Source organism: Convolutriloba macropyga, chromosome 2 (assembly GCF_964194025.1).
Source record: "Convolutriloba macropyga chromosome 2, txConMacr16.3, whole genome shotgun sequence".
Taxonomy (NCBI): Eukaryota; Metazoa; Xenacoelomorpha; order Acoela; family Convolutidae; genus Convolutriloba; species Convolutriloba macropyga.
In genome coordinates, this window is record NC_134469.1 from 54,506,111 (window position 1) to 54,521,208 (window position 15,098).

At 38.1% G+C, this 15,098-nt stretch overlaps 2 protein-coding genes across 3 annotated transcripts in view; both read right to left on the bottom strand.

Moving 5' to 3' along the window:
• Positions 1-7,180, bottom strand: part of LOC142334503 (histone H3.3-like type 2) — a 96,844-nt gene extending 89,664 nt beyond the window's left edge. For both annotated transcript variants that reach the window (XM_075382593.1, XM_075382591.1), the window contains exon 1: positions 7,170-7,180. The gene's annotated coding sequence lies outside the window, so the exon portion shown is untranslated. The remainder of the gene's footprint in view (positions 1-7,169) is intronic.
• Positions 7,181-8,115: 935 nt separating this feature from the next.
• LOC142334502 (lysine-specific demethylase 5A-like) lies at positions 8,116-14,002 on the bottom strand. Its single transcript, XM_075382590.1, has 2 exons — positions 9,685-14,002; positions 8,116-9,468 (listed from the first exon to the last, which is right to left on the bottom strand). The coding sequence occupies exons 1-2, from the start codon at positions 13,977-13,979 to the stop codon at positions 8,688-8,690; spliced, it is 5,076 nt and encodes a 1,691-aa protein (XP_075238705.1). The 5' UTR covers positions 13,980-14,002; the 3' UTR covers positions 8,116-8,687.
• Between the last annotated feature and the right edge of the window lie 1,096 nt (positions 14,003-15,098).

Here is a 15,098-nt window from a genome sequence, read left to right on the forward strand (position 1 = left end):
TGATAACTTGTTGATCTCTAACTTTCACTAACGTTAAGTACAGTTGATTAAAAACATCATTGATTAAAAGATGTTCTGACTCATATGAGTCTATATTAATTTTAAAAATCTCTAGTTCAAAATTTTCGAAGCAGTTATAAACATTATGAACAGTAAGGCCTGTGTTTACTTTTGCCCATCTGAACACATTTGCTTCCTTCTTGTGGACGTACTTCTCAATGGTGAAAGAAAAAATTTCAGTAATCATCCTGAGACAAAGTTTTTACCAACTTTGCACCGAGCATGGTTCTCTTCATTCGTAATGACCAAGTCAAGAATGTTGCCAGAAATTGTAGTGGGCTCAAAAATCTGGTTAGCCAATCCAAATTCTTTTAGCGTTGATTCCAGTTTTCTTCAGTGCGAGGCATCTTTGTTGAAGGGATATCAAAATCTGCAAGAACAAAACACATATCAAGTTTTGCGCAGTATCTGGCTAGTTAGTCACCGACTGCTTCAATGAACGGAGTGAATAATCCATTTGGCGGTCTGTAACCAAGAAAAACAAAAATTTCAGTTTGATTGATCTTCAATACAACGCTCATCATTTCAGCGTGCACCCTCATCTGGTGAAACCGTAAGACAGACTTACGTTTTGTTTTGTAAAACAGCGCTATTCCACAGCCATGACTTAGTGTTCTATCGGCGTGTAAAAAACTATAGCTTTTCTTGCTACCATTTTCAGTACAAATTCATTATCAGTTGAAATCCAGGTCTCGGTAATTGCGAAAACTTATTTCGATATAGATAATCAATTGTTCTCTGTACTTTATTAGAAAGAGATCTCACATTCCACAGAGCACAGTCAACAACATCGTTATTTAGTCACGCATTACTCAACTATTCTACAATTAATGTTCCAATTACTCAGCAAAAATAATTGCTCCCTATTTGTCTGTTTGATTAACTTTTCATTCCCATTTGGTGCATTTCCTGACACAATGTTACGAGCTTTTGTCATTCCTTTTTTAAAAGTGGCTGTAAAACAGACGAATAGAAAACGCTTTCAAGTCTTGAGTAAAGTTTATGAACGCACAATCGTTCTCACGATCTACCTCTACTTCGAATATTACAATCTTATTCCAAGTATACAGTTAAGTTCCCCTGGAAGCGGAGCACGCTTTCAAACATTTTAGATTTTCTTGGAGCTAAAGAAAGCGTTTGATGCCATTTATCACTGCCTCTATTGCTGGATACCCCACAATTAAGTTGGTTAAATCATCGTTTATTTTTGATACGATTATTTGTGCTATTGAATGCATAGTTTCAAATATTCAAGGCGATTTGACAGTAGTAAAATTATGGTTGCATGTAAAAAAAAGTTGCCGTAAATTGAGAAAACAGAGCATCTGATTAACAAAAAGATTTCGGCATCTCATATCTTCCAGCTAAATTTTAAAACAACGCATTTAAAGTAGTACAAGGCACTGCTTCCAATCTTTCAGATGCGCAATGAAAGACTTACGTCCATATATTTTCGCAAAAAAAGCTTGAGAATTATTTTTTCAAAGTGCTTTCTCACCGTGTATGAGTCGCACCTAAAAGAGCTTTTTCTTAAATTTTTACTGAGATCGGCAGATAAACTACATTGTGAAAGATTTTTTAAGGAAATTTTGGCATATAAAGAGTCTAATATGGCAACAAGGTTGCAAAAGCAAGGTCTCCTTAGGATCACCTAGGTAGAAAGCGAAACATTTAACCTCATAGCGATAGATCTCCAATCTGCAGTCGCAAAGTGAAAAGCTTGTTTTTGGTTGATAAACACGAATTAATGAAGTCACAAATTGATGCGTAAACTGCCTACTTTGAGTAATATAGTAAAATTGAAACAGAACGTCTAAAGATCTCGCAATAGGTTCATTTTTTCTTTTAAGCTCTAGCATGCTGCTATTTTCTTTATGTCAACTATCAAAAACGTGAGAGAAAGTGCCAATCAAGAGCTAGCTGCTTTAAAAGACTTTTTTTGACAAAATGTGTGTACATAATTTGCACTTTTTTAATAAAAAATAATTACTTAACGTAGAAAATTCGACCAACCCCAGGGGCAGAAATATCGGCGCCAATATCTGCATGCAAGCAAAAGGGATCGCAACAATATTTATAATCAAGACGAGAGAAAAACCGGAATCACGTTTTCTTTGAGAAAATAAGCCTAAATTTCAGAGTAAACCAGCAATATTTTATGACAGCTGATTGTACAAAACATTTTTTATGCATTGTCAATATAAAATGAAAAACGCCATGTGCTGAGCACTATTTTTTACGTTGAAAGAACAAACCAGAAAAATCGACGCATTAAAAAAATTATGAGAAAATTCTTCAGGTCTAGTAATGCTAAAATCAGCTTAAATGCCTCCAACTGAAAACTGATTAACTTCAACTTTGATTAGAAAACCAGAAAAGATCTTTGAAAGTTTTTTCTTAAACGACCTTGAAAAATCGTCAATAATTTATTCCTATATTTAAATACTCAGCCATCCAACTGAACACTTAGACTAAGAATTGGATTTCAATAGTTTTTAGAAAAGAAACTATGAAAAGCTCGGAAAACAGTGAAAACACCGAAGTCAAGTTGTGCATCTGAACAGAAAAACTATTTATTGTTCAACCACAGTTTTCTCACTTCAATGTGACCCTCTAGAGAAAAATATTTAAGCAGCAAAACCACTCGAGTCTTCGATCCCCTTCCTAATCCGTTTTGGCTTAAATCACAACTAGATTTGACCTAAATTCAAAAATCATCAAAAAATGTAAACAGAAAAAATGATGGTCAGATGAAATTGGGAGCCATCTGAAAGTAGAGAAATGACCACCCTGACTGCCTTACCTAAATATTCTAATCATTTTGGAACAGTAACAAGAAAATTACCAATAGAATATATCTGACAAGACTGATAAAAAATCCGATAAAACTTCTTAATAAAGAGCAGCTCCAAAATAACCAGTAGCAAAAGACCTTTAAATTCATTTAGTTTTCATTCATTTATTAAAATAAAACCCAAAAAAAAGAAAGATAGCGGGAAGCACAAAAGTACAAGAAATAGGCAAAGAAATTAAAGAGACAAAAATCTGCCAAAATTTGCATTAACTTACTCAATGATATTCAAAAAACGTAAAAACAAATCAAATATATAGAAAGGCAACCAAAAAAACCCATAACTACCAACTTCAACCACAGAGATAACCCAAACTCTATTTAAAAAATGTTAGAAGAATACAGAAGCTGAATAACCAACTAACGTCGGTCGAATTGCTCTCAAACGCCAAGCTAGCAGTTGACTTCGGTAGTACCCAACTCGGGAGATGCTAGCATGGAGGGGGGTGAGGGCGGAATGGTGTAGGAGCGGGGTAGGATTAGGAAGGCTGGATGAGAGGTGGGTCCAATTACCAGTTGAGGAGGGTAGACTGGGGGCGTGTTGGGGGATGACTGAGGTGGGTCAAAAGATTTAATTAAGAATCGCCCTTCACACCATGAATTTGTCTTCTCAAAACGGTTTTGGTGAATCGCACTATAAGAGACTGGTAAGGCTCTAAGAGAACTTAATGCGGCAGGTGGAAGACGGTGGAAAAAGGGAGTGTTAAGGCGAGGGGGTTGTGACTCAGGGGGTCAAACTTAAGATTAAGAACAACCTTCACACCACGAAATTGTTTCCTCAAAACAGTTCCAGTGACCTGCATTCTTATGCCTGGTAAGGCTCTAGAAGCGCTTAATGCCCTCCGCGCGTTTCCTGTTATCCTGTTTTTTGGGACGAAAAGTCAAATGGGTCACACGAAAAATCGTTCCAGCGAAAAACTTCATCAAAAACACCCTATTATGACTATCATAATTGCTAAAAATTTAGTTTGAGAGCAACTAAAAGGTATCCAACATAGCAAAATGCGAACTCAATCAAAATTGAATCTTAAAGTATATAACTTGCTTCAGATGGTCAAGCAAGCTCCCAAGGGCCCTTCTACTAGTTCAGACAACTGAGACAAAAATCTTTGACAGAAATTGGGAGTTTTAACTAACGGCGTTGAAAATGGCGCACGTGATCAAAAAAATTTGCTGGCTAGCAAAAATTTCTATGCATCTACTTTTCTCGCTCCCAAAAGGGCAAAATTTAAACGCAGACCAAAATATTTTTAACTCATTTCACTTGTTTTAAATTCACTCCAACAAACAAACCGATCAAAACATATCCGGAAGAATTCCGAGAACAACTCGAAATCTTCTTCAAAGTATAGCTTATAATTTCAACAAGCAGACTACATCAAAGCGCAGATATTAGGAAGGTCAAACAGCAAAAGAAAAACTAATCAAAATCAAAGTCACACAAACCGAAAATTAAATTACTTTTCCATTCACTCGGTCAACAAATATAAGTAATTTAGTACATAATTACGAAAAACGTTGCCATGCAATAAACTTGTTCATATACAATTGGAAAAGCCATAATAAACTCACAAGCATCTCTTATTTTGAAATCAGAAAAAAAATTGCTTAAAATTCTTGTTATTTGTAAAATTTGATGTGAAAGTTGCGTTGTTCTAGAAAAAAATTAACTTATTTAACTTACGTACCAGAAATTTCCGAGAATTAGGATTCAATTGAGTTACCAATAAATGCATTAAAAAACTACAATGGGCACGAAATTGAAAAAAAATAGCAGAAAATACTGCAAAAGAAAAGAAAAACCTTCGAATTAACGTTAAAAACCACTCTAATTACCAAAAAGGAATGCATTAACAAGATAACCACTCTCTTCGAACTTTTTCAAATTCTTTTTACTCCCAGAAACAGGAGTGTATTTTTGCTCGCTCTTCAACAAACAGCAGGAAGAATTCCGTGAACAGCGGGATCAGTCGTATGGTCCAAAAACAATAGCTTTTGGAAAAATTAAGGAACAACTGAAGACCACAAAAATCATTCTCAACACAAATAACAGAGAAATGGGCCAAAAACAATTCTTATATAAAAGTGCATATCCAAACCAGAAACCTTCTTGCAAAAATTAAAAACCCAACAACCTCTAACTTAAAAGAAAGAACAAACTGCAAGAAACTGACAGAAAAGTTATATTTTAAAACTTTATGTCATTTTTCTCTAGCTTTTATTGTTCTATACCAACAAACTGTATTCAATAGGAAATCGACAACGCCTAAAAGTAATGGTCACATATTCAAATCCCAATAGATGCAAGAAAATAAAGCAATTGGTCAAAAATTAATGAAGTAGCCTAAAAACCTGAAAAATAGCTGAAGAAATACCATAATTTGTAGAAACCTGTTTCATTAATCGAAAAACGTAAACAAAACTTTCCGCGCTCATAGAAAACTTTTCACATTCGATTTTTTTTGTCAAAACTAGCGGTATAAAAAAACCACCCGTTCGCTTTACTTTTTTGATCAGCAAAAAGATCACGTTTTCACTTCCTGCGTCAATTTCACTCCAAATAAATAATTAGTGATTAAAAAACACTTCTCCCATACTGCTGTTTGAGTGGTATAAACAAAACCGTAACGCCTATTCGAGTCGTAAACATAACCAACTGGCGAGTGTGCTAGGTTACGGGTGCAACAATGTGCAGTGGGCGCTGATTTGAACCGGGATTGAGATTGGGGGGGGGGGGGGGTAAAGTCGAAGAACCGCCCTTCTTACTTAAAATTTATGTCGCCAAAAGAGTTTAGTTGAATAGTATACTTAGAGTCTAGTACGCCAAAAGGCTCTGAGAGAACTTATTGCCCTCAGGCGCTATCTGTTATCCCATTTTTAAGAGCAAAAAGTCAAAAGTGGCAGACAAAAAATCGGTGATCCGAAAAATCGCATAAGACCACAGGACAAATATAATTGCCACAACCTTCGTTTGAGAGCAATTAAAGAGACGCTCCATTAATACTCCTCTTCGAGTGTAAATACAGCGCCCGAATATAATTCAAATTCTCTTTGTTGCATAGAAAAAAACCAAGAGAAGGCCAATAATAGCTCGCTATCCCAGCTAATACCAAAAACATAGCTGGCAGATTGCCGGACAAAAGCCGCAATAGCTTCGTAGATCTGCAGTCTCAAAAAAGCAGTAAAGACAGACCAAAAAAATTCGTCTTTTCATTGAAGGCTGATATGTTATAATTTGATTAAAAATCTGTATTAGTTTTTGCTGCCTCTATTAGCTGCTCTCTAAAAACCTTCATTTAGGGTGACACACACCCATTTGATCTTATCTCTTTGAATTAAAGTAAATAAAAGTCAATTTCAAAGTGAGGAAGTCATTTTTGAGTGAGGTAAGTCAAGTGTGACCAAAAATTTAACACACAAATGAACAAAAAAAACTCGCTTCACTAAGAGCGAAAAATGACGTCACGCACGCACTTCAGTTGAAATTGCATGAACAAATGAAAAAAAGCAGATTTGAAGTGGTTGTGACGTCATATGGTCGTAAAATCGCGACGACGAAATAAAAAACAGCAGGACGAGTCCTGACGTACAATTCAAAGAATTTTCATTGAATAAACAAAAGAATAGACCTAGAAGGGACTATGACTGAATTGGGAAAACCATTTCCAAAAAAAAAATCCGAAAAATCCAAAAAAAAAACAGAAAACCAAATTTAAAATGCCGCATCTTATTAAAAATCACTAGCAAGAAAGGGAAATTTGGTTCAAACAAAAAAACTAGGCCTAGAATGAACTATGAATAGATAGGTAAAACCAATAAGAAAAAAAACCGATCCAAATAATCGAAAAAATAGTTAAAATTAAAGTGATATTGCCGCATGTGAACAAAAAATCACTAGCGAGAAATCGAACTTTTGTTCAAACACCGTTTTATCACACGACTTAAAAATTAGAGCGAAAATATTTCACGCCGCAAAACCATCCGCTTTTCCGCTCCATTTTCTGTTTAGGCGTGACCAAATCACTACTCCAATTTGACCAAATCACTACTCCAAATCATGAAAATGTGTGAACAGATCTTAAAAAAAAAGATAGGGCCCCAATACAATTCAAATTCTTTGAATTGTAAAAAAAGCCAAGAGAAGGCCAATAATAGCCCCAGCTATCGCAGTGCGGCTATTAAACACAACGTCCTCAGTTCCCCTGTCGCTTGCCGATTATATCTTCATTACATTAAAAGAGAAAACAATAAAGATGTGATTTAATAAGTCATATTTTACAATAAAATAGCAACAGAAACCTTATTTGAATATAAATCGTCAAATCTCATTCTTTAAATGAGCAGCGAAAGAGGAAAATATACCCATAACTGTAATATTTAAATTTCATTACCATCAACAAGGGTATATCTCTTCGCATTACCACAATGTGGCATGCTGAACCAGAGTCAGCACAAGAAGCGTTGAAGATCAGAAAATCAGTTGAGAAAAGAATTTGAACAAAACGCCATGCTTAAAGCTAATGCGCCCCACAATTACCAACTGATGTCAACTGATTTCTGCCGAGGAAGCGACGTGACGACAAAAGATAAGTCAAGTACATCTCAACAAAGGAAGGACCAAACATGTGAAGTTATGGTTGGTTGTTCAATGCTTTTATTTAATTTATTACGGCGACATCGCAATACAGAGTAGGAAGTAAATTAATCTAAGATACAGCTAACTAGTGATTAAGATCTTGACAGGATTTGTTCAGCAAAACATTTCCCATCAAATGCTCATAGAACGGGACAGTTATAATAATAGTACTAGTAGTGGACGTTATCGTGAAAATAGGAATCGGCATCGTAATAATTGCAGTAAATCATAAACAACAGATATGGCTTCGAATGGAGTATACTAATTTATACATCATAATGAAATCATCGTCATGGCATCATTAACATTTCGCGAACAAAACGGCAAAATGCAGAGGCTACTGTTAATAGCCAACAAAGGACTATTCATTCGGAATTAAATGGATGGTAGGCCATCCTTTTTCAATGAGGGAGCAGCCACTGCATTCTTACGAGAAAGATTAAATAAACAGAATCTGACAAAATTAAACGCGCTCATCGTTTGCTTTATCAATGGAATTGAAACCTCGCATTCCTCGATATCTGGGTAAATTAAATCATGCAAATTTAATTGCGACTTTAGGAGCTCTTTTCAATTTTTCAATTTTTTGCAGATGTTATTCGGTTTTGTCAGTTCATATGGGAGGCAAAGAAACTAGAGGGATAATATCAAATACCAAAGACTTCAATATACATTTCCAATTTACGACTTCAGGAGTTCTATTGTACGAGATGAGTTGAACTTAGGTTATATACATACAGACACCACGATGACGATCATAAGACCAACTCAGATTTCAGCATCTACCTTTGTTCATGCAATAGTGCATTTATGGAAGCAACAATATATTGATCTATGTTTCATAAATTCTCTGAAGGAATCAAAATAGTCGGAAACAGGTCCATTTGAGTCTTGGTTACGATAGTAGGATACAAACGAACAAACAATAAGAAGCAATGAAAAAAATATTTTGTTTGTTGCGTATTGATAAAAAGAGGTTAACTAAACTGGAACCGATAACTAACAAGACAAAATTGTTTTAATCACTATGTTTGTTATTAAGACCCGCAGCATGGAGAAAATGAAGTTTCTGTACAAACAGCCACAAAATGTAACCACAACGTATTTGAGTCCTCTTACGTGGTGGACTGCAACCCATCGTCACCTGCTGGCTAAGGCATGAAGACTCTCGGCTGCAACTCTGATGTCCTCAGAGAGTGGTGTCATTGAGGAACTATTCGTTTGCATTGCAATCGTACTCTCTCCAGAGGACACCAGGGTGTTCGTTGAACCTTGCGACAGACTTCCGGTAGAATAGGGTTCAGGATTGAAATACGGAATCGAATATTGTGACGTTGTGGATGATTGTTGCTGCTCACTTAAGGTATCACTGTTTGTAATTGTAGAACCTCCTGCAACACTTGAGCTGGAGGATATAGATGATGAAACAGAACATGACCTCTCATATGTAGAGGAGTGAAGCGGCCTCTCGGAATCCACAGTCGAGAACTCTGGCTCTGAGCAGCTAGATTTGGCTGTGCAATTGAAGCAAAGGAAATCTTCATTTTCTGCCTGTTCGTTCGTAAGGCCTACACACTTGACATGATACCAATCCTCACAGTTGTCACACATCACCCAGTTGATATCTTTCCCCTTTGGCTCCATGCAGTTGGATCTGAGCGCACATTTGTCAAAGGAAGCTGATTGTTTTCTGGGTCTGCCGCCCTTGGATTTTGACTTCCTGATTGCGTTGTTGCTATTGCTACTTGATCCAGAAATTGAGTCCTGAAAAGGTGAGATTTCTTCTGGCATTTTGGCTGTTTTCTCTGACCTTCGCTTCTTCATCGTGTTAGGAGAATCTGGCTGACTTTGCTTCCGAGGAGCAACTTTGTTGTTTTCAGCAATGGAAGGAGAATTAAGCCCTGCATCTGGAGTAGCCTTCCTAAAGGAAATAAATCCTTTTGATTCTAATACATTTTGGTAAATTTGAAAAAGAAAATCAAATAATTGCAAATTTAAATCTATTTAGATACGCTTTTACATGAACCATCCTCGCTATTACAAATTGACCTAATATTTATCAAAATGTTCCACTGATTACATGCATTTATGAAAAACGCAGAAAAAAATGAGAATGCATTAGGACAAAGCAACTTACTTTTCAGGAGGCTTCGATCTGTTTCTTTGTTGACCATTAGTGTTATATCTTCTTTTGATAGGTTTAACTCTTGAGGGCCCGCTTCTGGAAGATCCTGCCCCTCGTTGACTTTCACTTTTCACTCCAATAGACTTCGTTTTCTGATCACCTGATAGTGTGGCTCCCATTTGATCCGAGTCATCCATTTCCTCTTCTTCCTCCTCTTCATCTTCAGCAGCCAACGCAGCCTGCAATATTGTCCAGAGATAGTGTGTTTCATCCAGCCCAATCTCAATCAAGTCACCCTCCAGCAGCAAATTTTCCATCATGTCAAGCTCCTTCTCCGATATCATTATGGATACACCCTCTACGTGAACTGCTTTGCTTTCATCTTCGCTTCTTGTATCCACATCCAGTGCCGCACTGACTTCGCTTACAGCGGCTGATGCAACTTTGCATTCTTCTTCTGTTGGTCTGAAGCACGGTGGAATGGGCTCACTTTTCACCTCAATTGAAGGTTCTCCTTTCACGTCTAAATCACACGTCTCATCTTCGGAGCTGTCGAAACACATATCGTTTTTAATGTTCAGTACAGGGTATATAGTTTCGGGCGGTTTCTTCATGGCCATCTTGGAGATAACGCTTTTGAACTTCTCCTGAGAAATGAAATACTCTCTAGCTTTAGATCGCCAACACATTGCACGCTCGAAGAGACACTGAACGGCTTCGCCTTCCACCAAGCGCAAGGGAATTTCCTCTAAACCTGCCAAGAGAGTGAGAACATTCTCTAGTCTGGGTCTCCTAGACCTCTTACACATTGGGCACAGATATTTGAGGTCCTTTATAGCTTCAGTTAGAGCGGCGACAGAGCTCCTGCCTTGCATTTTGTAGGCAATTGACTTTGGAAGGGGAACACAGGTTGTGTGGAACCAATCGCGGCACAGATCGCACTGCAACATGAAGCCCGAATAAGGTTTCCTACACACACAGTACAGTTCTTTATTGGAATCGTCCTTTGAGGCTCTATCTATATTACGGTTCCTCAGTTCCTTCATGTCACTTAACTCTTCTATGCACAATTCTCGATAATTTCTGGCAAAATAAGCCGGAGATTTTGGCTCTTCAAGAGAGTAGTCAACAATTCTGTACAGGGCAGTTTCTGTTCTACGCCTATTCTTAGAAGCTCCACTACGCGAGCGAACATTAAAGTTGTTTCGTGGAGTCAAGACGTCTGTTAATGACAACTCTGAATTGCTGCTTTTGAGAAACATCTTTTCCGCTTTGTCTTTCCATTCAGTTGCTGTATCGATTAAGAACTGAACAGTAGCGTGATTGGTCAGTTGTACAGGTAACGCTTTGCCTTTGACGGCTAGCCCTTCCAGAACAGATAAATAAGGTGGTGGGTCTTGTTCTAAAAGGTTGTCAACCCTTGCCACCCAGTCCTTAGCTTTTCCTACGGATTCTTGGAGCGCGTTGACGGTGGGAAGGAAAGTAGGGAGGTCCTCGGCGTCAGAGAGAATAGTAGTCAATTGGTCAATTGAGTATTTGGGATTGCACTCAAGGCAGTATCGAGCTTTGGTTTCCCATTCCAGACTTTTATCGTACATTTCCAGCAAATTCTGCATTTTATCGCTCACTTCAGTGCAAGTATTGGCGATAGAGCATTTATCAATCAAAGTTTTTAGCTCTTCAATCTCTATTTTCTCATCGTTCAGCCTTTCGTTCACAAATTGAAGAGTGTACGCTGCTTCCAACATTAGTTTCAGATCCGAGCAATTAACAATTTCGACGTCCAAAGATATTGCCTTTTCATAGAGGGTTTCAAGTTTCTCCACTTGACTCATGTCCCGAAGAGCAAGAGCCTTGTTGATGTCATCCTCTAATGATTCAACCAGATCAATAACTTCTACAATTTGCTCAGTCTCGGGCAGCTCACATGGAATCGTTTGCACCTGGTCAAGGAATGCCTGGAGTTCTTCCAACTTGAGTTTTGTCTGCTGGTGCTGGCCCAATTCATTCGTCGTACTATTCACGACACCTCCTGTTCTGACACGCGTTCTGTGTTTCTTAGCTGCCAACTGCTGTGCGATTACTTGCACCTGCTCAGCATCGGCTATTGCTTGTTTCAGCTTCTCAACAACTTTGGGTTCGTTGATCTCCTCAGTGGCAGCAGTTTCGACTAGCTCTTTGAACTCGTTCACTGTGAGTTTCGATCCTGGCCACGCTTCCAATGCACTTTTCGACCTCGATATCCAATCACTGTAAATTTCAACCCTCTGTGATAGCAAGTCACGAGTGTTCTCCATCTCATCTACTGTGTAGCGGTACTGTAGGACTTTCTCATTGTAATCACACTGACAAAGTTTATCGAAATGATTCAAGCACACCAGTTTTCCCGGACTACAGGGACACGTTAAAGCGCTGTAGAAGCAAGTCAGATCACAAGTATCACATATTCGCATATCATCCGCAATTTCTTCAAAACGAATGAACGCTGACTTGATGAGACCTTTATTCGTCAGCTCCTCTCTCTGTTGCTTTTCAGTTGACAAGGCTGCTGCAACATCTTCACATAAAGATTGAGAGAACTCTGCATCAAACTTTTCTCCCGAGTGGATTATTTTAGAGATCAGTTCATCATGGCAAAACACGTTGTATCGTTTAACTGTCTTGTAGTGCTGCAAACATTCACGACCCATTGGAATCCAGTTGGGTAAACAGAAGTTAACGGCCTCTGCGCAATTGTATCCCTGATTGAAACCCGCGTGGTAAGCCCTGGGAAGCGTAATCACAAACTCGCCAGCTCCTTGGATCAATCTGTACACATTAACTCCGTAGTTCATAAGCGTTACAGGACTTAGTGTCGTAACTAGATGGTGCATGAGATCGGGTTGGTTTTCAAACAATTCTGGAGCAGTGTTTTTCACTGCCTGTTCTAATTTTTCAGCATCTTTCGAGGGAACCCCATACCATGTCTTGGCTTCACCCCAGTGCAGGTAATTAATCGAATAGCTCCAATGATCCTCAACGTGCCAGCAAAATGCAGAAAAACACATTCCAATATAGAGCCATGGAAGCTTCATACCACTGATTTGAGCTTCGATGAATCGCATTAGTGATCGAGGTTCAACGGGCATTCTGTTGAGGTTCCATCCGGATATTGAATAGTCAATTCCATCTTCACATTTGACGTTGTTGTCAGCAGTTGGGAAACCACTTCCTAGCTCAAATGTCTGTAGATCTGCGCCGTACATGACTGAGACATCCTCTTCAAGCGTCGAAACCAACCGCCAGAACTCGCGCTCCACATCTTCGTGAGGTACCGAATGTGGAGCACGATTGAAATAGTTTCTTTTAAAGTTATCGGCAAACTCTCCGAATGTTCGTACATTGTACTCTGAAGGTGACTGCTCAAAACCGAAGGGGTCAGTGCTCTTACTTTTCACCATTTTCACGAGACATTTCTGGCAATTCCACTCGGTTTTTGGAAATTCTCTTACGGGTGGATCTAAACAAAACATGTGATAGCCACAACCACACGCAGAGCATTTCAGAATCAGGCGATCCTGGCTAGCTGTCCCACAAACGCTACATGCTGTTGTCTGGATCTTTGGAGCGTCTGTATTATCAGGTATTCTCATTTTAGGACCAGCTCCAATGAATTGCAATTTTTTCAGCTCTGCATTGTTCTGAACATCGCATTTGTCAGAATTTGGGTCATTAATTCTACGCGAATATCGACGCGACACATTTCGTGATCGAGATGCAATTGCAATTTTCTTGGGAGCCGATGTCGTTTCCGAAGTCCCACTTTCATTCTCTGCCAGGAACTTTTCGTAGGGTTTGATAATTCGGTCATAATGATTTTTGAGTGTCTGTGATTTGCTAGCATCTATACCGAGCAGGAAGGCAATATGAGGCCACATTTTCTTTTTACATACATGTTCATATCCACCCTCTTCAATTACGAACTTTTTCAGGGCCAAAAGATCAACGTACTTTTGCTCAATCACTGGGTACTTAAGTTTGACATTATTAAGCTCCCAGAACTTGGTCAGCTCAGACATGAAATTTAGTTTTGTTCTAGATTTGGCATCCATTTCACATATTCTTTGAATTCTGGGTGTAAATTTCAAATTTTCGGGATCAAGGGCAAATGGGGGATTGAAAGATTTCGGAGGTTTGATCTTGGCAATACCCGTGTTGTAAACTATTGGGAATATAGTCTCCATGTACTTTAGAGGATCGGCAAACTCCTCCTCCGTTGGCTCGAAGATAGGAGCATCAGGTGGCTGGACCCAAACGTCGTCGTTCATTATCTGAAATCCGACGACACATTTAAACAAACAAATTTCCAGCTTTTTAAAAAGTTACCAAGCTGCACAAAAAAAATATAATTTTGCAATAACGCCCCCAATCAAAGGACTAGGTAATTTCCTACAATATACTTTGCAGGCGGAGAGTTATATACTCTTAAACGCTTCACAATTTAATAATCAAGAATATAAGGAGAGAGAGGCATCTGATTCTTATTGGTCACATGCGCACAACATTGAAATGATAACGTGCAGTCAAAAACAGCGGATAATCTGTTTTTGGGCCCTTTTGATATCAAACTCTTAGAAATTTGACAAATTGCAAAATTGCTTCAGTGAATTTTATTTTTCCTATTCTTTCTCTTTAAAAAAAATAGTTTCAGTGAATGCTTCAGTGAATGTCAGTCAATAGCTTCGGTGAATGACTCAAGTGCGTAAAAATTCAAAATCAAAACCGACAAGCAAAAAAGTTGCATAAAAAGACCAAAAAACTTACAATGATATCATCAAACTTCGTTCGAGAGCAATAAAAAAATCTATACCTTTCCATTACTGTTTAACATTGTAACTTCAAGGTATACAACAGAATTAATTACAAAAAAAGTACTTATGCTAAGCCTTCATTAACATAAAGTTGCAACGCTAACGAACATTTAAGAGGCCAAATTTCAAAATAAAAACGCAAAAATGAGCCTTCTCGAGTCAATTTGCATGGCTTGAGATTCTCAAACGTTTTTTTTTCAATATGATCTGTGAATTTCGCCAACCTTTAGCCCACAGTTTTTTCCTCATTATTTGGGTTTACCTAGAAAACTTGATCATACAGCCCTTGCTCTGTTGCTTTTCTCAGACTCAGTGCTTGGTCCAACGATATCTTTACATTCATACTTATTCCTTTACATTATCTCGGTTCCAATAAATGAAAAATAAAAGTTTAATAAAGATACTGTCCCATAATAAATGGACCAACTGAGCAACCACATTTAACTGACCTTTCCTCAAAGCTATAAAAAGGTAGTTTTTGGGAATGTTTCCCTTTCTGTTCCCAGCTTAGTGGGCGCACATTATCTGCACACCCGACTCACGTGCTAACTTTTACATAATGATTTACTACGCAAT

What these genes read in the sequence shown, in the direction of transcription:
- LOC142334502 (XM_075382590.1), bottom strand. Translation starts at nt 13,979, where the DNA reads ATGAACGACGACGTTTGGGTCCAGCCACCTGATGCTCCTATCTTCGAG. An exon ending in AGATCGAAGCCTCCTGAAAA is followed by an intron (nt 9,469 to 9,684) that starts GTAAGTTGCTTT and finishes TATTTCCTTTAG; the next exon opens with GAAGGCTACTCCAGATGCAG.